General features: G+C 43.0%; 1 protein-coding gene and 1 long non-coding RNA gene across 3 annotated transcripts; both read left to right on the top strand.

Annotated features, from left to right (window-relative positions):
* The first annotated feature begins 8,931 nt into the window (after positions 1-8,931).
* Positions 8,932-10,884, top strand: LOC133136707 (uncharacterized). The gene is made up of 3 exons (XR_009709554.1): positions 8,932-9,063; positions 9,191-9,225; positions 10,750-10,884. It is a non-coding gene; the product is annotated as an uncharacterized LOC133136707 (long non-coding RNA).
* Positions 10,885-14,974: 4,090 nt separating this feature from the next.
* Positions 14,975-27,176, top strand: gad3 (glutamate decarboxylase 3). Of its 2 annotated transcripts, XM_061254366.1 has the most exons (14): positions 14,975-15,084; positions 16,117-16,359; positions 17,091-17,181; positions 17,845-17,954; positions 18,127-18,242; positions 18,573-18,652; positions 19,925-19,979; positions 21,776-21,892; positions 23,862-23,926; positions 24,573-24,651; positions 25,532-25,681; positions 25,827-25,934; positions 26,257-26,346; positions 26,692-27,176. In XM_061254366.1, the coding sequence occupies exons 1-14, from the start codon at positions 15,015-15,017 to the stop codon at positions 26,863-26,865; spliced, it is 1,548 nt and encodes a 515-aa protein (XP_061110350.1). In that variant the 5' UTR covers positions 14,975-15,014; the 3' UTR covers positions 26,866-27,176. The 2 variants fall into 2 exon arrangements, with proteins under 2 accessions (XP_061110350.1, XP_061110351.1); XM_061254367.1 differs by lacking the exons at positions 17,845-17,954; positions 18,127-18,242; positions 18,573-18,652.
* The last annotated feature ends 776 nt before the right edge of the window (positions 27,177-27,952 follow it).

Genomic DNA, 27,952 nt, shown 5'->3' with positions numbered 1-27,952 from the left:
CCGAAAGGGTGTTGTTGACTCTGACTTGCTGAATTCGATTGGTTAAGAAAGAAAAATACCATTTAATTACAAAGGGGTTAACACTCATATGTTTCAGTTTCGTGACCAGTAGATGTGTCTGCATCATGTTAAAGGCGGAGCTGAAGTCAACAAATAGTAAACGTGAATATGACTTGGGGTCTTCTAAGTGTTTAATAACAAAGTGGGTGATGCTGTTAATGGCATCGTCTGTGCCCCGCCCCTGCCGATAGGCAAACTGGAATGGGTCTAGTTGATCTTTCACCTCCTCCTTCAACACAGATACCATATACCTTTCAAAGCATTTCATAACAATACTAGTTAAAGCCACAGGTCATTATTTTCAGTTGGGCAAGGTTTCTTTGGGACTGGAAAAATTATAGATCTCTTCCAGAGTGCAGGGACAATATGTGAGTCCACTGACCTCTGGAAGATGGGACACCATGCTGGAGTGAGTTCTTCTGCACAGTTTTTCAGAAGAAAGGCAGAGATGCCGTCTAGGCCTGAGGTAAGTAAAGTAAAGTAAAGCTATGCTCTATTATTTCCTTGTGCTTCTTCTTTGCCTCCCGTAGTAGTTGGTTGAGTTCCTTCTGTATTGTTTTCACTCCTGCTTTGTCCTTATTCCTAAAAGCTATTTTCTTCCTGTTAATACAGTCTCTTATTTCTTTCATTACATACGGCTTGTTATTGGGGTACACTGTAATTATCTTATTAGTAGTCACGCAGTCCGCACAGAATTGGATATAGTCTGTTATTGTATCAGTGGCTACATCAATTCCCTGATCATGAAAAACGTCCCAAATTGTACATAGGAAGATTCCCCTTAATTTCTCCATACTATCATCCGACCATACAGTTACCGTCTTTGTCTGAGGTTTACTGCTTTTAAACAGCGTCCTGTAGGTTGGGATTAGGAAGAAGGTGTTGTGGTCAGAGTTAGATAAAGGGGGCTTTGATTTGGCAGAGTAGGCACTTTTTATGTTGCCATAACATTTGTCTAAGACTTTGTTGTCGCGTGTGTCACACTTCACATATTGTTCATAGCCAGGGAGGGACAGTTCTAGTTTGCAGTGATTAAAGTCCCCGAGTATGAAAGTGGCAGCTTCGGGAGTCTTCTGCAGTTGCTGATGGACACAGTCTGTTATTCTGGTCGCGGCTCTCGCAGCCTTTCCGCTGGAGGGCACGTATATTGCGCATAATAATATATTCCTGAGTTCCCTTGGGAGATAGCGGGGTCTCAGGGATACACACAATAGTTCAACGTCAGAGTCGCAAACTGTCTCTCTCACAGTGTATTTACAACACCAGTTGTTATTGATAAACAGACAGAGTCCACCCCCCCGACTTTTCCCCGAGGATTCAGTTCTGTCCGCCCGAACGAGAGAGAAGCCCTCCAGCTCGATAAGAGAGTCAGGAATGTCTGGGTGGAGCCAGGTCTCTGTGACCACCAGCACACTCGCCTCCCGGTACTCAAAAGATACCTTGGTGTTGGTGCGAAGTTCATCCATTTTGGTTTTAAGAGAGCGGGCATTGCATAGTATCATACTGGGCAGTGGTGGTCTGTTGCCTCTTCGTCGGAGACGCTGCCTTATCCCCCCTTTTCTGCCTCTTTTCCGCTGTTTAGTCCGCTGTTTAGTCCGCGTCACAGGCATAGTGGTCGAACACTCATGCCATCTCTTGCATGAGGAGCTGAGATTTATTCATAAGGGGAGCCTGTACCCGGATCAGAGGATCCGCCCAGGTCAGAGCCGTCCCGGTCAACAGGGATAAAATAAAAGCAACCTGAGAATCCTCAGTAGAGAAACGTGAGGTTTGGGACTAAAAAAAAATGACACCTGTAACCCCTGTTCCTGCCTAATCAGAGCAGCCTGCTGGGCGGCTACAACCGCCTCCAGCAGAGAATCCCCCACCTCAATCATCGCACTAGTCGCTGGTCTCTCCATGTTGGCTTTGGTGTTCTATAAGGTCGGGGACTGGCGGAGAGCCAAGAACGACTAAGGGTATCCTTTATAAGCGAACACGTGAATGTGTTCGCCACAAAACCCCGGAAGATCGAGGAAGCAGAAAATGCCTAGGAGATAACTCTGGCCCCAAACGGCCAATAAAACGGCCCTTAAAAACCAGGGCGAACAACCCAACAAAAATGAGTGCTGAAAATGAGCACTGTAACCCCAGACCGGGGACAAAATATAGATTGATCTTGATCATGTGTTGATATTAGCTAGTCTAATGCATAAAATATTGGGCGGCATTTAGCTGCCTGGTGTGAAAATGCCCTTGAAGCACAAAAGTGGGTCACAGAAAAGAGAGGATGAAAAGGACCAGGAGGCAAATGACCTTAACTGGACAGCCTTTGTACTCCAAGTACAGCATAATAATAATTCAGTAATAAATTAGGACAAGTTTAAAAAAATCAGTTTCAGGTTCACTTCAGTCTACAGACACTATAATTGCCACTACATATGGCCAAGTGAGAAAGGGGTTTGCAGTACAGGAGCGAGGCTTACCTGGAGGAGGCAGACTAGCTGAGGTCCACAGCCGTTTCTAAAGAAAAAGGGGGGAAATAATGAGCACAGAACCAACCACACAAGGACAAAAATCAAAACCACATCAAAACATACCAGTTGGTAATAATAAAATAATAATAATACATCAAATTTATATAGCGCTTTTCATGGTACCCAAAGACGCTTTACAAAAGAAATAAAAATAACAGCTTTATTAAGAAAAAATATAAATAAAAAGGCTAAAAAGAGGAAAGATTAAGAACAAAAACTAAATGTAAAGGGAGCAAAACAAAACTTTATTATGAGAGAAAACCAAAAGTTAAAAGGCTAAAAAGGGCTGGATTAAAACAACAGCTAAGGCTAGAGGGAGATTTAAAATGTGAGGAAAGCAAGTCTGAATAGGTGGGTTTTGAGGGACGTTTTGAACACGGAAAGGGTGGGGGCTGTCTTAATGTGGGGTGGCAGTGCGTTCCAGAGAGTGGGGGCAGCGACTGAAAAAGCCCTGTCACCCCAGGTGCGTTTGGTTTTCCTGTGGGGGAAATCAAGGAGGTTGGCATCAGCAGATCTGAGGGAGCGGGTGGGGACATGAGGTTGAAGGAGGTCGGAGAGGTATTGGGGAGCCTGGTTATTGAGGGCCTTGTAAGTGGTAGTGAGAATTTTAAAGTCAATTCTGTGTTTGACTGGGAGCCAGTGAAGGTCATGGAGGACTGGGGTGATGTGGTCTCTGGAGTGGGTTCTGGTGAGGAGGCGGGCAGCAGAGTTTTGCACATATTGCAGTTTTTTAAGGATTTTGGAGGTGGTACCGTAGAGGAGGCTATTGCAGTAGTCGAGTCTGGATGAGATAAAGGCATGGATGAGTGTCTCTGCAGCAGAAGAGACGGAGGCGGGCAATGTTGCGGAGGTGGAAGAAGGCTGTTTTAGTGATTTGGTTGACATGGGACTGGAAGGAGAGGGTGGGATCGAAGATGACACCAAGGTTACGAACTTTGGTGGAGGGGGTGACAATAGAGCCGTCGATGTTGATGGAGAAATTGCGAGTGGAGCGGGTGAGGGCATCTGGACCAATGATAAGGATCTCGGATTTATTGCAGTTGAGTTTTAGAAAGTTTGTTTGCATCCAGGTTTTAATATCAGACAGGCAGGTGGTGAGGGTGGAGAGAGTGGTAGCAGTGATGGTTTTGGAGGGGAGGTAGAGCTGTGTGTCGTCTGCGTAACAGTGGAAATTGAGGCCATGGCGGCGAAGGATCTGTCCAAGGGGGAGAATGTAAAGGATGAACAGAAGGGGGCCAAGCACCGAGCCCTGGGGGACACCTTGGTTGACGGGGGTTGTTACGGATTTACAGTTGTTTATGGAGATGAATTGATGTCTGTCGGAAAGGTAGGAGGTGAACCAGGAAAGGGCAGTGCCAGTGATACCAAGGGTGGATTTGAGGCGTGAAAGGAGGATGGGGTGGTTGATGGTGTCAAATGCAGCACTAAGGTCGAGGAGGATGAGGATGTTGAGTGAACCGATGTCGCAGGAGAGCAGGAGGTCGTTGGTGACTCTGATGAGAGCCGTCTCTGTGCTGTGTTTGGAGCGGAAACCGGATTGAAATTGTTCGAAGAGGTTATGGGATTGCAGGTAGGTGGTGATTTGAGTAGCGACAACGCGTTCCACGATTTTTGACAGAAAGGGTAGGTTGGAAATGGGCCGGTAGTTGTTGGGGGAGACAGGGTCTAGACCAGGTTTCTTGAGGATGGGTGTGATGGAGGCAAGCTTTAGAGGAGGGGGAACTGAACCAGAGGAGAGGGAGGCATTAACCGTTTTGGTGATGAGTGGGGAGAGTGAGGAGAGGCAATCCTTAAGGAGGGAGGTGGGGAGGGGGTCCAGGGAGCAGGTTGAGGACTTCATACCAGCAACTACAGAGGAGAGGTCAGATGTGGAGATATTAAGGAATGTGGAAAAGGAGTGAGTAGGGAGTGGGGGGGGGCTCAGGCTGAGGTCCAGGGGGGGGGGGGGGGGGAGATGGTCAGCTGGTTGTGGATAGTGTTGATTTTGTCATCAAAAAATGAGAGGAAGTTATTGCATTTATCAACAGTGAAAGAGCGTGAGATGGTGTCCATGGGATTGAGCAGTTTGTTGATGGTGGAGAAGAGAACTCTGGGGTTGCTGTTTTCAGACTGGATGATGCCGGAATAGTAGGAGGAGCGGGAGGAGTTGAGGGTGGTTTTGTAGAGCTGTAGGTGTTGTTGGTAGATGTCTTTGTGTATGGTTAATCCAGTTTTTTTAGCAAGCCTTTCTAGCTGACGGCCCTTTTTTTTGAGGCAATGCAGTTCGTCAGTGTACCAGGGGGCAGTGTGGGTGAAGAAGACACAACGTGTTTGGGTGGGTGCGAGCTGGTCCAGGCAGGAGGAGAGTGAGTTATTGTAGATGTTAACCAGATCGGTGGGGGAAACGGTCTGGTTGAAGGAGGAGTCAGAAATGGTGCTGGAGGGGGATGTGGACAGAGAAGCTGAATTTATGGACTTGAGGTTCCGGAAGGTTATGGTTCGCTTTTGCTTATCCAAGGGGGAGGGGGTATCCATGTGGAAGGTGATGGCCAGGTGGTCAGACACAGTGGAAGTCAGGTCGATGCAGGATATATGGCTGATGGTGGTGCCAGAGGAGCAGACCAGGTCCAGAGTGTGGCCTTTGTTGTGGGTGGGGAAATCAATGTATTGGGTGATGTTGAAGAATGTGAGAATTTCCAGTAGTTCTATTGCTGTTGTGCATTTGGTGGAGTCCATGTGGATGTTGAAATCACCAAGCAGAAGTGTAGACGGGGATATGGCACAGAGCTGGGTGAGAAACTCAGAGAGGTCGGAAAGAAAGGTGGGGTTGGGTTTGGGAGGACGATAGATGATGGCAATGACCAGGGGTATGGGGCCGGATATTTTTAAGCAGAGGGATGCAAATGAGGTGGGAGCCTGGATGGGAACTCGAGTTGTTTTTATTTCATGGCGGTGGATGACAGCAATTCCACCGCCAGTTTTCCCTTCCAGGCGAGGCTTGTCCATGTACACATAACCAGGGGGGGTTGCTTTATTTAGTGAAAAGTAGTCCAGGGGTTTTTGCCAGGTTTCAGTGAGAAAAATGAAGTCCAGGTTATTATCATTAATAAATTCACTGATGATGAGTTCTTTGAGATTAAGTGAGCGGGTGTTGAAAAGTGCACAGGTGAGATGGGATGATTTTTTGGTGGCATGAGAAACCTTGGCTAAGGTTCTCAGAGGGTCCGGGTTCACGTGCTGTTTGTTTTGTTGACATCGTGACGTCACTGCTGGACGCCGGGTGGACCAGAGCGAGGGGATCGGATTTCCAGAGCGGACAACAAACTTTCGTCGGCAGCTTCGGTGGATATAGCCAGGCCGGCGGAGAAGTCCGTGTTCTTTGATTTTTGAGATATAGTTGTGACCAGGGGTGATGGGGATGTTGAGGTGGTGGAGTTGAGAGGTAGAGTAGCAGATGCGCATGATATCCAGGGCGAGAGGTAGCGAAACGCCAGCTCTGCTAACCGTTAGCCAGACGCTAATTGGTAGCTCCACTATGCTAGTGGGTAGCACAGTGAGGCTAGCCGATTGCCTAGCATCTTCGGCAGGTGGTCGCAGGTGATGCACTCGTGGACAGAGTGCTAGCAAGCAGAGTAGGACAGTCCCAAGCATGCCAGACAGAAAAGGGCTTAATTGCAGTCAAGCCAGACCTCAGCTTGCTATCCAAGGCTAGCAGCGAGTGAAGGCTAGCTATGCTAGCTAGCTCTGGGGCAAAGGCAGCAGCCAAGGGGAAGTAGCAGTCCTAGCACAAAATGCTAGCCACGGAGCTCACTGAGAGGCAACGGTCCCAGCCGACGAAGGACTAACCGTACCAAGACAGCAGGGAGGCTGTCTGGGGGATACCTTGTCAAGTGTTTGTCCGGTGGTACGGCAGCAATGTGGGCAGACAGACCCAGCTGGAGCGGTTTTTTTTCCTCTCTTGACCGATAGAATTCCGAAATTACCGATTGTACCTTTACATTTAGTCAATGTATCCGTCAAACTGTGTTGTAATCACAATGCAATTGTGTTCAAGAAAATAGCAGTACAACATCAGTCACCCGATGAACCACTGTTATTAGTTGTAGTGATATTTCTGCATGGCAAATGGCAACAAAAACCTAAAACAAGCAGAAGAAATCGAGCAACTACTGTTAAAACAGATCGAAGAATAGTCAGAATGGCAAAGATTCAGATCAGTTCCAGAAAGATCAAAGATGATCTACCAGTGGAGGCTCCTCCATAGAGGTGGAGGAGGCCTGGCCTCCCCAATAATTTGAGAGAAGAGAGAGATTTAAAAAAAACAATAAATATATTTATTTTATTTATTTATTTTAACAAAAAACATATTTTTTATTTTTTATATTCATATTATTTTAGTTTTGTTCATAAATCTAAATTTTCCCATGGCTAAAACCCAATATTGCAATTGTAAAGCAACAGGCCAGATTTCCCTATCAGTTTGTATTAAGGGAGGCCAGGCCTCCCCTAGGAAATTAGCTTTTCATAGAAGTCAATGTAATGCATTTTTTTTCATGCCAATATGTGATTGGCCAGATCACTGAAAATGGGTGGGCAACGGAGGCCTGGCCTCACCATGCATTGTGTCCAGGGCTGAAAGATTGACATTTTGTTCGTCCAATCACATGCTACTGGTTCATTTGGAATCAACTATCCTTTCCTTTCCTATTCAACACAGAAGCTATTTTGAGAATTCGCTAGTCACTTCAGTCAAACAAACACTCGCCATAGTGGCTACGAGTGTCCTATCAACTTGTGCTTTTCAGTAAATTTAGAGAACACCCCTGGCTATCATCCCTGGAGCTTATAGCTCATTTGGCCAAACACTTTTGCTTAAAACTACCTCGGAAGTCGGCGAGATTCTAGCGCAATTTGAGCTCTTGGGCTGGAGATATGCAGATTCCAGATACTAGGGAGTGAGAATGACATTCAATAGGTCATGTTAGACACCATTTGGGATTTATTGAACAGTTTTATTTTTAATGTAGTCCATTTCGTTTTATTACAAGTCAATTTAATAATCTTCCATATCAAATTACCGAATTGTTGCTCTGTGAGGAAATTCACTCTAAATACGAATAGAGTGCTGCCCTCTAGTGGATAACGTTAACGTTAGATAAAGCCAACTGGAACCATATTTTTACATATTTTATATTAAATATATTGAATAAAACTACATATGATAAAGAAAGTGTTATCTTATCTTTTTTATATGCTAAACTTGATTAAATTGGTGATTACCTGTTGAAGCTGTAGAAGAATGAAAAATGTAAGCTAAACAAAATTGTTTTTAACTACATAATTAAAATTCCTGCCTTTTACACATGTTCACTTGGCATTTATATTACATCCAAATGTCATTTCTCAGCTTAATTATCAGGCAGGCTCATAGACTTACAGCAATGTCATTTCTTCAGGAAGGCACAAGGCTAAGCTCTGCACAATGAATTTCATCAGCCAGAACTTTCTGACTGTAGCTTACACTCCAAATAGTATGCCTTTGGCCAGCACAAAGACAGATAAGAGAACAGGGAACATTCCATCGCGAGTGAAGTGAGCAAGCGGAAAAAAATGGCCTCCTCAATTCTGGAAGTCACCAGCCTCCACTGTGATCTACATATACCTGTAAGTGCTGTTACAGTCAGAAGGCGTTTGATCGAAGCCAAGCTATCAGCAAGAATGCAACGCAGATGCACAGCAGTTATTAAACACAATGGTTATGCAACTAAATATTAGTTCAGTCATTTAAAGAGAAGTTAAATCTTGAAAAATGTATTCAGTTTATACAGTTTGAGTTTGAAGAGAAGAATGTCGACACTGCCATTTTTTTAAAACAGATTAATATTCCTTTTCTTTGCTTCCTGTAAAAGAATAACGCAGACTTGATAAAATTCGCTACTGCTTTGATTTGGAATTGAATGTAATGTTTTCCACTATCTATCCATCCATCCATTATCTTAACCCGCTTATTATTTATTTTTATTTTTATTTTTTATTTTTTATTATTATTTTTTCTCTATTTCTATTTTGGGTGCCAATAATTCTTGAGCCCACTGTATGTTTGGTTATATTTTATACCCAAGTGAAGGGACAACATTTTTTTAATTCATTTCACCTTTCACTGTTCCCAGAAAAGGCTACTTTCCTATTGTCTATATTGATATTGGGAGGGCTTTTGTCCAGGCTTGCTGAATCGCATGTGAACAACCTTGTTCAAAGACAGTGTGAATGGTCCCTCCCCAGATCTCCTTTGTGCCAAGTTTCTTTGATGAGCATGCATATATATTTAAGAGACATCACTGTGCAGGTAACCAGTCTATGCGTATCCTCGACAGGAGAGAACCCTGTGGGTGAGGTTATCATTACATTACATTACATTATTGGCATTTGGCAGACGCTCTTATCCAGAGCGACGTACAACAAAGTGCATACCCATAACCAGGGATAAGTTCGCTGAAAGACCCTAGAGGTAAGTACAATTTCAACTGCTACCTGTACAACAAAGATAAGGACAAGGGCCATTTTTTCTTTTTTTATCAGCGCAAAGGCGCAAAGGAAACAGAAGACTAACCTGCCATTCCAATTTCTGACTTCAGTCACACGCAGCAGAACATAATGCAAGCTTTCCCTGGTGAGTACACTTGTGTCTATCAACAGATTTAGTTTTTAACAAATTTGTCAATATAAAAAAATAAGTAAATTTGTCCCTACCTGGGCTAACGTAATATGTATGTTAGAATGCAAACACTTAGCCCTCCTTGGCTGTGTTGTAATATAATTGCACATGCATGTTACAGTTTCTTTAACAATGTTAACGATGAGGGAAATCTTTAAACGTTTTGCATTATTTTCCATGTTAATATCGCTCAAGGTTTTTTTGATGAATAGGACAAAATGTGCTTTTGCTTTCCTGGTGTTCTTTGTTTTGCTTCATACTGTATCTCTGTCCATTCTGGTCTGTTCCCAGTGATATTGAAATTGTAGCAAAAAAATTTTGGGGTGATGTTTGTAAATTTGTCCCTATCTGGGCTAACGTAATATGTATGTTAGAATGCAAACACTTAGCCCTCCTTGGCTGTGTTGTAATATAATTGCACATGCATGTTACAGTTTCTTTAACAATGTTAACGATGAGGGAAATCTTTAAACATTTTGCATTATTTTCCATGTTAATATCGCTCAAGGTTTTTTTGATGAATAGGACAAAATGTGCTTTTGCTTTCCTGGTGTTCTTTGTTTTGCTTCATACTGTATCTCTGTCCATTCTGGTCTGTTCCCAGTGATATTGAAATTGTAGCAAACAAATTTTGGGGTGATGTTTGTAAAATTTGAACATACACATCGGTTCTAGTGGGTTCTTTTATCTGGGTGATGTTTGCAAAATTCGCTTTTGATCAACCTGATTTCAGATGAACATTTCAGCATTACTTCTTTCAGTATCAGTTTGTTTGACAAACACTTAAACAAAACAATAGAGTGGCACTGTAAGCCTCACTGTCAGGGTTGGGGGACAGAGGTTGGGAATAACATACATATTAGTGTGTTAATATGATGAGTACTGTGGGTATCTTGGTGGCGCAGCCTGTAGAGCACTGACCGCATGCTCATTGCGAGCCGCGATGTCGGCGGTTCGAATCCGACCGTCCGACATTTGTCGCATGTCTTCCCCTCTCTCCCGCTCCCATTCTTCCTGTCTCTCTATAATATATACTGTCCAACAAAGCTGAAAAAGGCCTAAAAAATATCTAAAAAAATATGATGAGTACTGTACAAATTGTATGTTCGTTGGGATTAGTAGATTAGTGCTATCTACAAACATGAATAGAGAGAAAGCAGGAAGTTAGTAAAGCGAGAAGGAATCGTAGGAATCTGGAAAATTCCAAAACACCCAAATATTAAATCAGGTGTAATGACAGGTGACAGGGTAGTGACTCATAAAGACACGTACATTACAGGGGAAGAAGAGTGCAATAAATAATGACTGGAAACGGAAACCAGGCATGCATATGAAAAATAATAAAGTTACAAAAACACAGAACCTGACACCTCACCAGCTCAGACATGGGTGACTTGTAACAGTAAAACTATTTCCACTGGCAATTTCATGTATGTGTGTGTGTTTGAGTAGGTTTACTTTTACCACTTTTATCTCCAGACAATTCTGAAGTAAGTCTTGCCAAGGGGCAGGATAAACCTGGGCTTGTGTGGATAAAGAATTCAGAAGAAAGCCACCCAGAAAACAGCAAATCCTCAGAGACCCCAGTCCCAAATGGCAGCTGCAAAGCCAAGGATTTCAGCAGCATCTACAGTAAAGGTGGGTCTATTCTGCATATATACAAATACAGTGGGGAGGCCTGTAGCATAGTGGTTAAGGTACATGACTGGGACATGCAAGGCTGGATGGTTGTCTCCCACTAATGAACTGTATTGTCTTGAGCCCGGACCCCATGCCGAGCTCACACCTTACGTTCCCATGAGCAGTACCCCACGAGGAGGTGCCTCGGAGACAAACTCTATTTTCCTTTAAGTACTTTCGAACGTCCTGGAGAACTGGTAAGTTCTACTGAACTTCCAGCCCAGTCTCGAAGTGAAGTGGTGTGACGCAACGCTGTTATATGATCTCCTGTATTCACTGTATTCCTCTAAAAGACCCTTTCTTTATTAATTCACCCTCTCTCAGATATGATTATAGTCAGATATACTTTATCATAATCAAAAGAATAGAGTTATACAGCTCACAGGTTAAATATCATCTTTCAGTTTGCTAATCACATACATTGCTTTATATTCTTTCAACCGTATACCGGTGCCTTTACATGATTCACATAAGGTTCATATAACCCTTTTCCTTTTCTAATTCACCTTTCCACCAGTTAATGTCAAGATACACCCTTCCAATTTCCATCCTCTTTGGCCTTATCCTATGACTCCCCCTTCAGGGAGATAAAAGCTACTCCTAGAATATTGTGGGCACGAACACCCCTAAACTTTTCTACTTTATTCCTACCTTATATAGTATCTTACCGAAAAATAAAAGACATAAAAATGAAAGGAAACTTATGTCTTTAAATCATCTAACAATGCTACCTTCTACCTTATAAGTAATACAAAATATAATTACCACCCATGCCCTAAATAGCCGTCTCGTTTTCCGCGGGATTTGATCCCTTCTCCTTGCTGTTGATGAGCTCTTTGAACAGCTGCATTGGTTTGGGAATCTGGGGCAGGATCAGGACCTGGACTTTCGAAAGACGTGACTTTGCTCCAGTCACTGGCTCCAATGCCGCAGATGTCCTTGGAGACAGCCTTCACCTGCACTTCGTACCGCAAGTGCCTGTTGTATGGGATGTGCATTGGTGTGTCCGGTAAACTATACTTCTCCTGCCAGTCAGAGGACCCGCTGCTTCTGTAGCGGTATGTGTACTTCCAGCAGTCTTCGAACACGTCGGGGGGGGTGCAGTGCAGCCGCAGCATGTGCCTCTCCTCACTGACACTGAGGTTAGTGGGGGGGGGGTTCAGGTTCTTGCGTGGGTCCAGCAGGAAGGTGTTCTGTAGCGTGGAGGGACCCCGCGTCCCGTCTGTTGGCCGCCAGGTGTAGTTCATGGCTCCATGTCGTAAAAGCAATTAAACTCTTTCACCAGCATTTCTGTACGCTGAGGGATGCGCATGAACACCTCTTCGCTATCAGTCCTGTTGCCACAACTCTTGGGCTGAGTCCGCACCGCGTACGTCTCTCCGTTCTCCATATCCAGTCATTCCTGGTAATGCGTAGATTCCTCCGTACGGGACTCCGGGTCGCCAGCCTGCCCAGCTGTTACTGTACTGTGGTATTGAACGCTACACGTACTGCTGTTCAATTTCTCCAGTGGGCTCCAGGTCAAGTTCACGCAGAAGTCGTTGGGGAATTGCAGATACACATCACTAGGCAGAGGGAGCGTGCCACTCCAGCTTGATTATAGTTGTCCTGCATTTCTCTCTCCTCAACAGCCCTAAGAGGCTTTTTTAACGTCTAAAAGCTCACTCCTTATATATCCTGAAACATGTATAGAAGTGTACTTATTTTGGTAAGACATTCATCCAGAAATATCCGCATTATACCGAGTGGGAAAACACTAGCTCTTATGCAACTTATTAACTTAATGAGCCTATTCATCACTGTTATCTGCCTCACTGTCATAGTCTCTCTTAGACTCTCTCCACACTTTGATTTCATACAAGCCACCAGTAAGTGCCTTCCACCATCTCAATACATTCTTCAGGTGCTCTTTCTTGTGTCGCCTTAAGGGATCCACAAAGGACATTCAACTAATAGCCGAGTGTAATTCATCACCCAACTCCACATTGTTTTCCTCATCTCTTTGCTTTAACCAGGCCTTATGCTCCTCCCCTGTAGGAGCAAGCCCACACTTCTCAACCAGGAATGTTATTATATATACCGTTTCTTTGACAGCCAGACCCCCTGGGTCACCAATCACTCGTTCAGCATGTTGAGTCTCCTCCAAGATCATGCTGGAACACATTCTACGCATGGCCTCAGTCAGACCTCTAGCCTTGCTCTCTAGTACTCTAAATCTAAGTCCTCTGACTTCAGACTCCTCAGTGTCCATAAACGGTTGTATATTTGTCTTGAACCACATATTTTTCCTCTTACAGGCGTGCTTACTATCACCCCACTGGCGTGTGCCAGGGGTTAACAATGCATTCCTGCCTAACCCATCTTCTGTCAATCTCTCATAAGGTGGGCCTAGTATGTCGGTCTGGATAAGAGCATCTGCCAAATGCCATTAATGTAATTTTTTTTTTTTTTTTGTTAAAAACTATTAACGACTTACTATGTGGAACATTGTATGCTGTAATGATATATTGTCATGTTCAATGATCATGAAGAAAAACTAAGCACAGTGTTTCTCAGATATTAAATCCATATTAAATCAGGGTTTTTTTTCTGCATGTGGTTGAAAATAGCTTTTTAAAGTTCACCATGAACGTGCATTGGTTGGGCTTAAACCTATCCGAGCTGGATCAATCTTTATCATCTGATTTGGGATCAAATCTGGACATGTAGCTCAAGCAATGTCTGTGTAATTGTCTGCAGACAGTAATCACTGACACATCCAGACAGTAATCACTGACACGTCCATGCCTGCCTGCCGGAGTGTTTGTCTTCAAATGTTATTTCATTTGAGGACGATGCAACCAAATATTGGCCTTTATTACTTTGAATGTGCTTTTATTGCCTATATTTAAGCTCATCTGAATGGAAGACGCTTTGTGACATATTCATAAATAAATCCTTAATTAAATCCATTTTATTTATTTATTTATTTATTTATTTATTTATTTATTTATTTATTTATTTATTTATTTATTTACCATTTTATTTATTTATTTATTTATTTATTTAACGATTTATTTATTTAAGGATTTCATGCTCCAATATGCAAATAAGGGGGTGGGTTTCAGTTGGGCTAGCTGTTCTGATTGGACTGCAGTGGCCCTATGCTGGGATTGGATTGTCTACAAGTTCTACCGGTTAGCTAGGTACCAAAATTGAGTTTTTACCGGAGCTAAGAAATGAAATGTTAAGACTGGCAGATACCATTGATAGTGGTAATGTACCACTCAATAATATTATAGAAACAGTGGAAGACTTTGTAGACAGCGTTGTAGAAATTGCAGCACTGACTGATTCTGATGTGGACGAGGTTGTGTGGAGCAACCTGCAGACGATTCTGAATCGTGCTGCATTAGAAAATCAACAAGGGAGAAGTGTAGGACGACCCTCTTATGAGATTCCTCTTGAGGTGTTGGAAACGTACATCCTGAGTGGCATAGCTGCCAACTCTCACGCTTTCGGCGTGAGACACACGCATTTGCATGTGCATGTGAAAACAGGCAAATGTGTGTGTCTCACTCCGAAAGCGTGAGAGTTGGCAGCTATGGAGTGGCATAAAACCAGTAGATGTTGCTTGCCTCTTTGGTGTGTCTACGCGAGCTCGATTTTAGGATTAATGTAGCTAGCTACATTAGCCTACTAACTGTCTCCTGTTTGCCGTTCAATTCGGTCCGCGATACTCCTTTCCTCCATCTTTTTCTGACATCATTGCAGCAGTGACTGACAGCCTGTGCAGTCCAATCAGAACAGCTCTTATTTGCATGTTGGAGCATGAAATCCTTAAATAAATAAATCCATAAATAAATCCATCAATATATACGGAAATAAATACATTTATTTATTTAATCATTTATTTACCATTTTATTTATTTATTTATTTATTTATTTATTTAACGATTTATTTATGGATTTATTTATTTAACGATTTCATGCTCCAAAATGCAAATAAGAGCTGTTCTGATTGGACTGCACAGGCTGTCAGTCACTGCTCCTTAAATGCGCTGTCTCTATGATGTCAGGAAAAGATGGCGGAAAGGAGTATCGCGGACCTGTTGCGTGAAGCAGCAGATCGAATTGAACGGCAAACAGGAGACGGTTAGTAGGCTAATGTAGCTAGCTACATTAATCCTAAAATCGAGCTTGTGTAGACACACCAAAGAGGCAAGCAACATCTGCTGGTTTAATGTCACTCCATAGCTGCCAACTCTCACGCTATGCCACTCAGGAGGTACGTTTCCAACACCTCAAGAGGAATCTCATAAGAGGGTCGTCCTACACTTCTCCCTTGTTGATTTTCTAATGCAGCACGATGCACAATCGTCTGCAGGTTGTTCCACATAACCTCGTCCACATCAGAATTAGTCAGTGCTGCAATTTCTACAACGCTGTCTACAAAGTCTTCCACTGTTTCTATAATATTATTGAGTGGTACATTACCACTATCAATGGTATCTGCCAGTCTTAACATTTCATTTCTTAGCTCCGATAAAAACTCCATTTTGGTTCCTAGCTAACCGGTAGTATAGTCACACTTGTAAAGAACTTGTAGACAATCCAATCCCAGCATAGGGCCACTGCAGTCCAATCAGAACAGCTAGCCCAACTGAAACCCACCCCCTTATTTGCATGTTGGAGCATGAAATCGTTAAATAAATAAATTGTTAAATAAATAAATTGTTAAATAAATAAATAAATAAATAAATAAATAAATAAATAAATAAATAAATAAATAAATAAATAAATAAAATGGTAAATAAATAAATAAATAAAATTGATTTATTTATTAATATGTCACAAAGCATCCTCCATACATCTGTTACCGCATATTTGCACAGCTGGAAATGGACAGACTCAACACAAAAACAGATGCTTTTGCATTTGCATTTGCATTAAAAAACCAGGACATGAATGTGAGCAGTTCAACTTGTACAACAATAAGCAGCCATTTAGCATTGTACGTTTGCAGACTCTTGAATTGATAGAGTTCACATTATGAGACAATACAAGGAGAAAAGGCATTAAAAACATTCATGACATAGCGATGCATAGTCACAAATGTATGCTAATAGACAGCTTTAAATTCTTAACCCCTCAAATGTACAATATGCTGTGTCTTTTACTGTTTAGATTTGCTTCCCCACCCTGATGGGGAGAAGATGACCAGATGTTTCCTGCAAGAGCTGGTGAGCATCCTCCTTGCTTATATTACCAAGACTTTTGACCGGAGCAGCAAAGTTCTGGACTTCCATCACCCACATCAGCTTAAGGAGGGCCTGGAGGGATTCAGCCTGGAGCTTCCAGATCAGCCTGAAAACCTGGAGCAGCTCCTAGTCGACTGCAGGGACACCTTAAAATATGGAGTCAAGACAGGTAGACACAATCACCATAGGAATCATAACTATAATATGTATTTTTATAGTGCAGTTCAGGAATTATCTCAAGCAAGCCATTGATTATTTCAAGCCACAATATAGATAACTATGAACAGACAAGCTATAGTCATATGACCTACACTCATCTTAAGTGATGTGAAAACTAGTAACAGATTAGTAACTGGCTCCATTTGATTATCAATCTCCAAGTTACCATTTCATTATCGAGCCTCCATAGTTAGTTTGCACTTTAAAACTATACATTTTGGCGAGGTCTCAAAAAAGTGAAATTTGAATGTCTTTTTCCACAGTTCAATACCACTTGAAGCAAATGTTCCATAATCAATATATATATATATATATGCATCAGTTCTCTTGGGTACATGGTCCTGCGGTTTTATAAGAAAATCAGTTCTCCAGTAAATATATTGGAGAACTTGCCACAGTTCTTCTGCAAACTTTGGCTTTTTTGCTTCCTTCTGGCTATCCAGGTATTCTCAGACAGCCTTGATCAAGTTTTATCTAAAAAGTGGTCTACTGCTATTGTCTATACACTAATGCATACAACAACAACAACAAAAAACCATCTGAACCTACATTTTTATTGAAAACAATCTAGTGTGTCTAAGAATCTAAGAATTTTACATATTGCTGTATTTGTATTTCGAAAGACATGGTGTGCATTTTGACAGAGCTGCGTGGCTGAAATTGTGGTCTGTTGGTTCCCAGGGCATCCACGTTTTTTGAACCAGCTCTCCACGGGCCTTGATATTATTGGTCTGGCTGGTGAATGGCTGACATCGACTGCTAACACGAACATGTAAGTTTGTGTGTACACCTGTTCACAACATGATAAAATCTGTGTTGTCCCACCTTACCACCTCATTAAGAATAGCACACATGGCTTTTGACATTATATAACATCCATCCATCCATCCATTATCTGAACCCGCTTATCCTGATCAGGGTCGCAGGGGGGCTGGAGCCTATCCCAGCATACATTGGGCGAAAGGCAGGAATACTCCCTGGACAGGTCGCCAGTCTATCGCAGGGCACACACACCATTCACTCACACAGTCATACCTACAGGCAATTTAGACTCTCCAATCAGCCTAACATGCATGTCTTTGGACTGTGGGAGGAAACCGGAGTACCCGGAGGAAACCCACGCAGACACGGGGAGAACATGCAAACTCCGCACAGAGAGGCCCTGGCCGACGGGGATTCGAACCCAGGACCTCCTTGCTGTGAGGCGGCAGTGCTACCCACTGCACCATCCGTGCCGCCACACATTATATAACAGAATTATATAATTAATGTGTGTGTGTGTGTGTGTGTGTGTGTGTGTGTGTGTGTGTGTGTGTGTGTGTGTGTGTGTGTGTGTGTGTGTGTGTGTGTGTGTGTGTGTGTGTGTGTGTGTGCGGGCGTGCATGTTTGTGTGTGTGTGTGTGTGTGTGTGTGGATGTGTGTTGTGTTCATGCAGGTTTACTTTTGAAATAGCCCCAGTTTTTATCCTCATGGAGGAAACCATCTTGAGGAAAATGCAGGAGAAAGTGGGCTGGGCTGAAGAAGGGGATGGAATGTTCTGTCCAGGTGTGTGTACCATACACCCACGCAGTCACTCATTCACCTCACACACACTCACACCCACACACTCATTCACTCACTCACCCACATACCTGTCCAGAGTTTACATCTCTTCTGCTATGGAAGTGTACCAGCAAATCCCTGGACATTATTTGCCTTTATATTCCCATGAGTGCAGGTGGTTCCATATCCAACCTGTACAGCGTGTTACTGGCCCGATATGACATGTACCCAGAAGTGAAGACAGGAGGAATGAGCGACCTTCCCAGACTGGCATTATTCACCTCCGAACATGTAATTTACACCTTTCTACCAGGCCTTTTTGTGCTTTAACCAGTCTGGTAACTGCTGAACTGGTTTTGTAACATATAAAATAGGCTCTTTATGCAACCATTGACTCTCAAATTGTACCTACCGTATATTTTATTTTGTGATCAATTATATTTATGAGTAAATTTATTTCAATTTGATTGCAACCCTGTTTAACCTTTTCTTTGATTTACAAATTGATTGCAAGAAATCTATATTTTAATCAGACTTCCATGCCATATTTTCTGTATGGGAATGTTTTTCTTCACCGTGCTGTGTGACTTTCTCATTTCCTTGACATTATTAACATTCCAGAGTCATTATTCCGTGAAGAAAGCTGCACACATTCTTGGCATTGGGACAAAGAATGTTTTTGTCGTGAAATGTGATGCAAGGTAACACATTTTTTTTATTATGTCCAATATTGTGGATGTTCTATCGCAAATTAACACCTTTTTTTATTTTTATCAAGGACATGTAGCAGCCGGTAGCGTAGTGGTTAAGGTGCATAGGTGGGACCCACAAGGTTGGTGGTTCGATCCCCGGTCTAGCCACAATAAGATCCGCACAGCTGTTACAAGGCCCTGAACCCTGCATTGCTCCAGGGGAGGATTGTCTCCTGCTTAGTCTAATCAACTGTAAGTCGCTTTTACTGAAAGCGTCATGTAATTTAATGTCCAAGGGGCCTAGCCAGAGCCTCTGTGTGGGGTTTGCATGCTCTTCCTGTGACCCTGTGGGTTTCTTCCCACAGTCCAAAGACATGCAGTTTAGGCTGACTGGAGAGTCAAAATGTCCCATACATGAGTGTGTAAGTGAATGGTGTGTGTGCACTGCGATGGATTAGCGACCCATCCACGGGGCATTCCATGGCTTTTGCCCAGTGAATGCTGGGATAGGCTCCAACAACCTCCAGCCCCCACCCCTTCACTTTCCACATACTTGATCAGGAATGCATATATACAGTAATAGATGGATGAGTGCTGTCTAGAATTTTTTTGTGTCAGGGTTCAGGACAAAGGAACCAAATACAGACTCAGGGATAACGAATTCAGGCAGGCTTTAATGATAAAGGGGCAGATCCATAGTCAAAAACAGGAAATGGTCAAAATCCAAGCAGACAGGTACATGAAGGGCAGACAGAGTGTGGTCGGGAAAACGGGCAGAGTTCAAAAACCAAGAAGACAGACAGGCAAAGGTACCAAAACAAAAACCAAAAAGCCAGGCAGAATTCAGAAGCAGAAAAATCCAAAAGCAGAACAGACAGGAGCAGAATAAAACAGGGATGGGGCACAGGGACAGGGCATCGGGACAGGGACGCTAGAACCACGGTGGAAACAGAATACTGAAAGACGAAGTAGCAACAAGAAACTGAAAAGGACCGGTTTAAATAGACTAGTGATTAACAGACGATGACACACAGGTGAGAGGAATGGCAGACATGGCAGGAAGGAAGTGCATAGGGAAGGAAGGAGTAGGGAGGCAGAGACATGAAATAAGACACAGGTGGAACAAATGAATGAGGGAATGAACCTGAAAACAGACTATGGAGGTCACAGAGGGAAACAAGAGGCGAAAACACTAGGGACTTAGACAGAAATCAGGAAACATAAAACACAGAAGCTGACAGTTTGTTTTTTTATCACTGTGTTTGTGTTTTTGTTTTTTAGAGGAAAGATGATCCCTGTAGAACTGGAATCAAGCATTCTGAGAGCAAAAAATGCTGTAGGTGATTTTGACCTTGATCACTTGACTTGTATATTGATTTGACTTGATTCATAGGATTTATGCATTGAACAAATGTCCATTGCGTATGTACATTGACAAATATCACATATGAAAATGGCAAAAAAATTAAATATATGGATCAGAATCAACACAAAACTGCATAAAGTAAAACCCTTTATAACAGTTGTCTTTACTTCAGTCCATGTTTCACGTTTCAGAGGGGTCCAGATTTTAGTCAGTGCAATTATCTGGCTAACTCAGCAATCCTGCTTTGTGGAACAGACCCCAGGAGAGTTTCAGTTATTATTGTAGTCTTTAGCATACAGCATATTGTGTCTAGCCAACCAATTGCATTCTAAGCACAACAATTTGGTATGTGTTTAACTTTTATTTATGAATATATGCAAGTTTTCTTCCACAATATTCCACTCTAACAATAGCCAACAATGCTACTGTGTTGTTGAGGGGGATAATTCATGTTCATTCAACAAGGATAACGTCCGGGGGGAAACTGCTGCCATGCAATACAGTCAATACAGTCACTGCTCACGAAAATTGTTGAAGTAGCAGTAATTCATGTCCAGAGCTTCAGCTGCACATTAACACAATATGAAGTACCTTACAGTTCATAACAAAGCAGCACACATAATTATATGCAGATAGGCATAAAACAAAGACACAGTACAGATGCACATATTAAATATATTTACTTAAGGTAATATATTACATTAAGGTATTACATTTACATTTAGGCATTTAGCAGATCCAAAGCGACTTACAAGTACATAAGATCCTCAACAAGTGAAAAGCATGAAATTCATAAATAGCAAAACACATTTATTGAGCAGTTATAAGAAAAGGCAATAGTCATCATACATTTTTTTTATATAGGGTATTACTCATAAAGGCTCATAAAGGAAGGCTGGGGGATTGTTGAGGGGAGCAGCTATACATTATTTTCTGTTCTGACTGCAGAGAACATCTTTCATTCACTGGCTTCCTCTTTGTGCCCTCCCTTCTCTCTCTCTCCCTCTCTCTCCCTCTCTCTCTACCTCCCTCTCCCCGCTCTCTCTCCACCCCCCTCTCTATACCTCCCTCTCTCCCTCTCTCTCTACCTCCCTCTCCCCCGTTCTCTCTCCCCCTCTCTCAACCTCCCTCTCCCCGCTCTCTCTCCCCCTCTCCCCCGCTCTCTCTCCCCCCACTCTCTACCTCCCTCTCCCCACTCTCTCTCCCCCCTCTCTCTACCTCCCTCTCCCCCGCTCTCTCTCCTCCCCCTCTCTCTACCTCCGTCTCCCCCGCTCTCTCTCCTCCCCCTCTCTCTACCTCCCTCTCCCCCGCTCTCTCTCCCCCTCTCTCAACCTCCCTCTCCCCGCTCTCTCTCCCCCTCTCCCCCGCTCTCTCTCCCCCCTCTCTCTACCTCCCTCTCCCCACTCTCTCTCCCCCCTCTCTCTACCTCCCTCTCCCCCGCTCTCTCTCCTCCCCCTCTCTCTACCTCCGTCTCCCCCGCTCTCTCTCCTCCCCCTCTCTCTACCTCCCTCTCCCCTGCTCTCTCTCCCCCTCTCTCTACCTCCCTCTCCCCGCTCTCTCTACCTCCCTCTCCCCCGCTCTCTCTCCCTCTCTCAACCTCCCTCTCCCCGCTCTCTCTCCCCCTCTCCCCCGCTCTCTCTCCCCCCTCTCTCTACCTCCCTCTCCCCCGCTCTATCTCTCCCCCTCTCTCAACCTCCCTCTCCCCCGCTCTCTCTCTCCCCGCTCTCTCTCCACCTCCGCTCTCTCTACCTCTACTCCTCTCTCAGGGCTGTGTTCCGTTCTACGTCAATGCCACAGCAGGCACCACCGTGTACGGGGCCTTTGACCCTTTTCTCCACATCGCTGACATCTGCAGTAAGCATGGCCTGTGGATGCATGTTGACGTGGGTATAGCCCCTTCCTTCACACTGTACCTACACCGCCCGCTGCTTAGTTTAAAGCTTAGGGAGCTTGGATTGTAACTCAGAGTTCACACTGTACCTACACCGCCCGCTGCTTAGTTTAAAGCTTAGGGAGCATGGATTGTAACTCAGAGTTCACACTGTACCTACACCGCCCCCTGCTTAGTTTAAAGCTTAGGGAGCTTGGATTGTAACTCAGAGTTCACACTGTACCTACACCGCCCGCTGCTTAGTTTCAAGCTTAGGGAGCTTGGATTGTAACTCAGAGTTTGCAGGTTCAACTCTCATGTGGGGCACAGTCATTGTACCATTTTGCTTCAGTATTTGTCCAGCTGGACAAATAGTTTGTTGGTAAAAAAGTAATCTAAACTGTGTAATTTACTCTGAGTATCTACTAATGTTTGGTCAGGTAACCAAATGTAAGGCTTCCATGCATTGCACAGGCTTATTCAACTAAACATCTGTACTTTTCCACATTAATTACTTTACAGCCAAGCTTAGATCGGGAGAAGTGGCATTAATTCTGTACAACAGTAATGGTTTCTGTGACAATCATTGAAGTGCATCAGGGACATTTTTAGCATGGCTCAATATCAGAGGTTTTAGAGATTACATGTTGAAATGTTCTTTTACATACACTGGAGATAATAAGCTGGCCAGATTTAGATCTAGATAAAAGCAGTGTTAAGAGATGATGACATAAAAAATGAAATATGAAAATATGCCTGTATAAAAAAATATTTTTCTCTGGGTAAGAGCTTCTGATAAAAGATGGATATCTAGTATAATTGTGTTAGATAAGCACATGTAAGCTATAGTACATTTTGAGAGGCTTTCATGCATTTCAAGTGCTTATTGTGTCTGTATAAAAAAGAAGAAACCTTGCAGTGAACCAGCAGAGACAAAGCCCTAGCTTCCAGCTCAGTTAAAAAGCGTTTTTATCCTTTCAGGATATGTAGGACAAATGAATATATAACTGATAGGGCACTGTAGAATCTCTCCAGCTGTTGCTTTGGGTTGTCCAAGTTTAACTTCCTTAACTTTTTATTTATTTTTATTCACTCTCTCAACAGGCACATTTGCCTGATGAACAAGTCAATTTTCCTTTTTTATACAATATTTTACACAACTGCACACCATTCCTTCATCAAAAAAGGCAGGACAATAATATGTTTAGCAGACGCTCATGTGCCTGGGGAAATGTGTAAATACTGTATATGACAAGGCACATGCATATCTGTTAAACAAATTTTAAAGGGATGGTGGAACAGGAGATGAGTACAGGTTCTACACCCCCAAGTGCAGTCTGGGTAACGTAGTCACAGGTTTCAGCCCAATGCTTGTCATTACCTGACTACTTGTCCTTGGTCCATGGTTCCTAACTGTCGGTTACTGCGTGTTTATTTCTTCCTATTGATAGAACAGGTGTCCACACGTTGAGAGTAGTGCTATATAGCTTGCTTGGTGTTAACTCTCATGTAAAATAGTGTAAATTCATGTAAATAGTATGGCTTGTTGTTCATCAGTTCATCAATTATGTGCTCAGCTGTTGTGATTTTGGCATGGCTGCAGGTAGTACAGCCAATGTTATGTTACTGGTTTACTAGCTTCACAGTGATTCTATGGCTGTTCCCCTATGTCAGAGGTATCCAATCTTATTCTAAAAGGGCCGGCGTGGGTGCAGGTTTTTGTTTTAACCCAGCAGTAACACACCTGATTATACTAATGAACTAATCGTGGTCTTTAATCAAGACCTTGATGAGTAGAATCAGCTGTCTTAGTCCTGCGCTTAAAACAACAACCTGCACACACACCGGCCCTTTCTGGATAAGATTGGACACCCCTGCCCTATGTAGTGGTGTGTTTTATAATAGGAATTTAGGCTGCGTGTCATTCTTCTGGGTAGAGCAGCAGCTCTATTCCGTGCTGACCGTCACTCTGTGTTCTGCAGGCTGCCTGGGGGGGTGGACTCCTCTTGTCCGAACGGCATTGTGGGAAACTGCGAGGGATTGAGCGGTACGCTGAGTTTCGCTCCTCGCCCCTAAAATGGAATCCTTTGCCCGGCCTGCTGCTTGGCTGCACACTATCGGCCTGATTTACTCAGACATTTGGCATAAACCCGTTAGCAAAACTAATAACACAACTAATGATTGGTGCAAAACCACTGACATGACCAATCATTGGCCATGTTATTAGTTTTGCATCTGCTAAAGGTCTTAGTAAAATTTGGCCCTGTAATAAAATAAAACGACATTCCTTACTGAAGAAAATACAGAAAACTACAAGGCTATTTCTTTTTTGACTATATCATGATAGAAAAAATGTATTTTCACTCGAGATGCATTACAAGCGTCTGCCAAATGACAAAAATGGAAATGTAAAATGAGATTATGTGCCTTGGAGTTCTGTGTTTAGTTCAATATGGATGTGAATTCCCCCTTGCAATGGGCATGGGGTATTATTATTGATTTTGATACAATTTTGATACTGTTTGAAGCCATGGCCATCCTTTTTACCATTTTTTCATGTTTAAAACTACTTCATATTTTCTAGGTTTCTGATTCATTACTTTTATCAAAGAAAGTTATGTATGCACTGCTTTCATTTCAGAAAAACTTAATGCACATACCTGATGCACGTGATGGTTTTTTTTTTCTGTTAGAGCTTCATCTGTTACCTGGAACCCTCACAAGATCATGGGGGTTCCGCAGCAGTGCTCCGCCCTGCTGGTGAAAAAGAAGGTGAGCAGGGGGGTGTCAGCACGGAGTAGGTGCCACATATTGGACAGGTCCAAACGGGCTGTTCTACACAGCACTTGTGAGTGTATGCAGTGTAAACATAGTCGGGCAACTTGATGTTGGTGAGCTATTAACTAGTGAAACTTAAAATTAAAACTTGGTTCAGTGGTTTTTCAGCAGTGAAAAGCAACACAGCCACAGAGATAATGGTTCCCTGAAGCGCTTTGGAGAGGAGCCCGTTAGAGGCCCACAGGCAGACTGGCACAGATTGTTCACCTCAGGACTCTAAAATGGCAGACAATCTTACACGGTTTGGCAGCCGCAGTCGTCGCTGCTGGGAATGTGCTTTTGCCTGTCATTCCATCTGTTTATATTTTTTTCAACACCTCACATAAAAAGAAACACAATTCCTGCCAGTTCAATTAACTATGTGCATACAATGTGTACCTGCTAGTGTCTGTGTGTGTGCACATGTATATATATAAGAATGCATGTGGAGTGTAGCATGATGTAGCTTTGTATACTTCTGTGTGTGTCTGTGTACGTGTATGTGCATGCGAGGATGTGCAAATGTGTGAGGCCCAGTATGCTGTAGTGGAAATTTATGTATGTATGAACACTTGTGTTCCTGAAGCACATTACATTACATTAATGCCATTTGGCAGATGCTCTTATACAGAGCAACGTACAGTTGATTAGACTAAGCAGGAGACAATTGTCCTGGAGTGATGTAGGGTTAAGGGCCTTGCTCAAGGGCCCAACGGCTGTGCAGATCCTATTGTGGCTACAACGGGGATCAAACCACCGACCTAGCGTGTCCCAGTCATGTACCTTAACCACCACGCTACAGGCCGCCCTTTTCCCATCACATTTCCCATCACAGGGCATCTTGCTGGAGTGTAACCAGCTGGGGGCACAGTACCTCTTCCAGCCAGACAAACCGTACGACGTGTCCTATGACACCGGAGACAAGAGCATCCAGTGTGGCAGGCATGTGGATGTCTTCAAGCTCTGGCTTATGTGGAAAGCCAAGGTATCACAACCATGTTTAATCGGTGCATGTAGGGCAGCAAACGCTAGGTAGCTGCCTTTCGCTACATTCCGCTAAGCAAAGTTAAAGGTAATAATTACGGTTAATCTGGTCTTCCTGTTATTCACGTTTGTTTTTGCTATTCCAGGGCTCTGAGGGGTTTGGATCGCAGATCAACAGGTGTTTGGAAAACGCAGAGCACCTGTTCAATCTCTTGAGCGAACGAGAGGATTTTGAGCTTGTATTTAAAAGCAAGGTGAGGCAGAGAGCAACCTGGCAGCTCAGTGTACTTCACATTCTCATTTTTTACTGGATGTGTTTATGTTTGCTGTGGTCTTGTTTCAATTTCACATTTCCATTTTTTGGCACTGTGCATGTTAACTTTGCTTGAATGAATTGACTATCCAAAGTGGTCCCCAAGGTCCTCTCCGACCGATATTACAAATAGCATTCCTTTGGGTACTGTTATAATCGGATGGCATCAGTTGTGAAGTTGTGCAAGATTATAGCATAAATGTAAACGCTTCAGTTGAATGATTGTTGACATTATTTGCATTTGGGGTTTTTTTTACCTAAAGCCAGAACACAGCAACGTGTGCTTCTGGTACATTCCGCCCAGCCTGAGAGTGATTGCACCAGAAGCAGAGAGAGACAGGAGGCTTCATGAGGTAAATCAGCAGCTATGCTCACTCTTAATGTGTTCATTGGGTAGAGTTACCATGTGTTACTAGTGACTCACAGCTCCCAAATGCTGCTGGTTGGCTGAGTCAGTGTTTGAGAGCACACAAATGTTCCACCCATTCCAGTCTTTCTGGTGCCTGGCTCTCCAAACATGTCATTATCTTTACACAAATTAGAGATTTGTTTATTTCCTATGATGTGCTCTGGAAAAAGTTTCATGAATTAAAACCATGTCAGAAAGTATGGGTGTTCTATGGTGGGAGGATAAAAACTAGCTTAGAAAGCTAGCAGGAAAAGAATGATCAGTCATTTGCATATTGCTTAATCTGAAGGTCGCTCCAAAGATCAAGGCCAAAATGATGGAAACGGGATCCGTAATGATTGGCTACCAGCCCACCACAGAGAAGGTCAATTTCTTCAGATGCGTGTTCTCCAACCCTGCCACCACTAAGGAGGATGTGGACTTCCTTTTGGACGAGATTGTTCGACTAGGATGTGGCCTGTGAACTGTCACCTGATTTCGTCACTTTTGTATATATACTTGTTTGTCCACACCTTTACTTTGCTAGATTGGTATGTGTTATTCGCATTCTCACAAGCAGTTTCCTGACTGTCTATTCTGTGCATCCACCTGTTTCTGGATAAGTAGACTTCTGATTTCTGCACGCAATTCTGTACCCTACGCCTCTTGGATCGCTATTCTCTGTACGAACCCTTCATCTGTGACCACAACCACGCCATTGCCAGTCTCCACTGTGATTGTTTGCCGGTGATTGAACTCTGTCTGTCTCTGAAAATAAAACCTCAGCTCTACTCATTTCCTGGTTTCATCTGGTTTCTCCTTTTGCCAGCCTGATAAAAACCTCCCAGAATCCTGTATGGGTTCATATTTCACTGATTTCACTATCAGTTGTAATATTGTCTATGACATGTAATAGCCTAACATTCATTATATGTAATCTCTGCTAATATGTTAAAGCTAAATAGAATGTAAATAGAGATAATCATAATGTATTAAGGGGGGAAAGGATGTAAGTAGTTAATGGCAATTTATTAAATGGGAATAGAATATACTGTAAATAGTTGGAAGTGCATTCAAGGGAATTATTATTATATAAATAGTGAGTACTAAAGGTGAAAATATTTGTGTATCAAGATCAGCATGGTTTCTCATTAGAATGCATTAGCCAATAAATGTCGACTGTTTTCACAGTACTCATGTGCAGAAGTGGTTGCTGTGAGTTCAACTGCAATTGTTCTCTATCCTTTAATAAACTATTCTTTCATAATTTGATGGATTTCACTGTAGTTTGAGTGTTTCTTGACACTAGACCACGGACGATAACAGAGAGGAGAAGCCTTGCAGGCATTACGAATGCTGGGAGGCCTTTCTTTCTTCTCTCTCTCTCTCTCTCTCTCTCTCTCTTTTTATGAAGCCTCAGTAAAGGTGAAGACTATAACAGAGTGATGTTGCTCAGTCCGAGAACAAAGACCAACCCCGATTACAGCCCCCCCCTTTCAAAAGGGCCACTCCCAGGAAGCGTGGGAAGAGGAAAAAATAAAAAAAATAAAAGGAGAAATGAGAGGATGAGT

Source organism: Conger conger, chromosome 9, assembly GCF_963514075.1.
Source record: "Conger conger chromosome 9, fConCon1.1, whole genome shotgun sequence".
NCBI classification, from domain to species: domain Eukaryota; kingdom Metazoa; phylum Chordata; class Actinopteri; order Anguilliformes; family Congridae; genus Conger; species Conger conger.
Note: the sequence above shows the minus strand (reverse complement) of the source record. Positions and strands in the feature narration are given on the sequence as shown.

Excerpts from the sequence above, each read along its gene's own strand:
- gad3 (XM_061254366.1), top strand. The coding sequence starts at position 15,015 with ATGGCGGAAAGGAGTATCGCGGACCTGTTGCGTGAAGCAGCAGATCGA. Across the intron at positions 15,085-16,116 it reads TGAACGGCAAACAGGAGACG|ATTTGCTTCCCCACCCTGAT; the intron begins GTTAGTAGGCTA and ends TTTACTGTTTAG. Across the intron at positions 17,955-18,126 it reads GGATGGAATGTTCTGTCCAG|GTGGTTCCATATCCAACCTG; the intron begins GTGTGTGTACCA and ends CCATGAGTGCAG.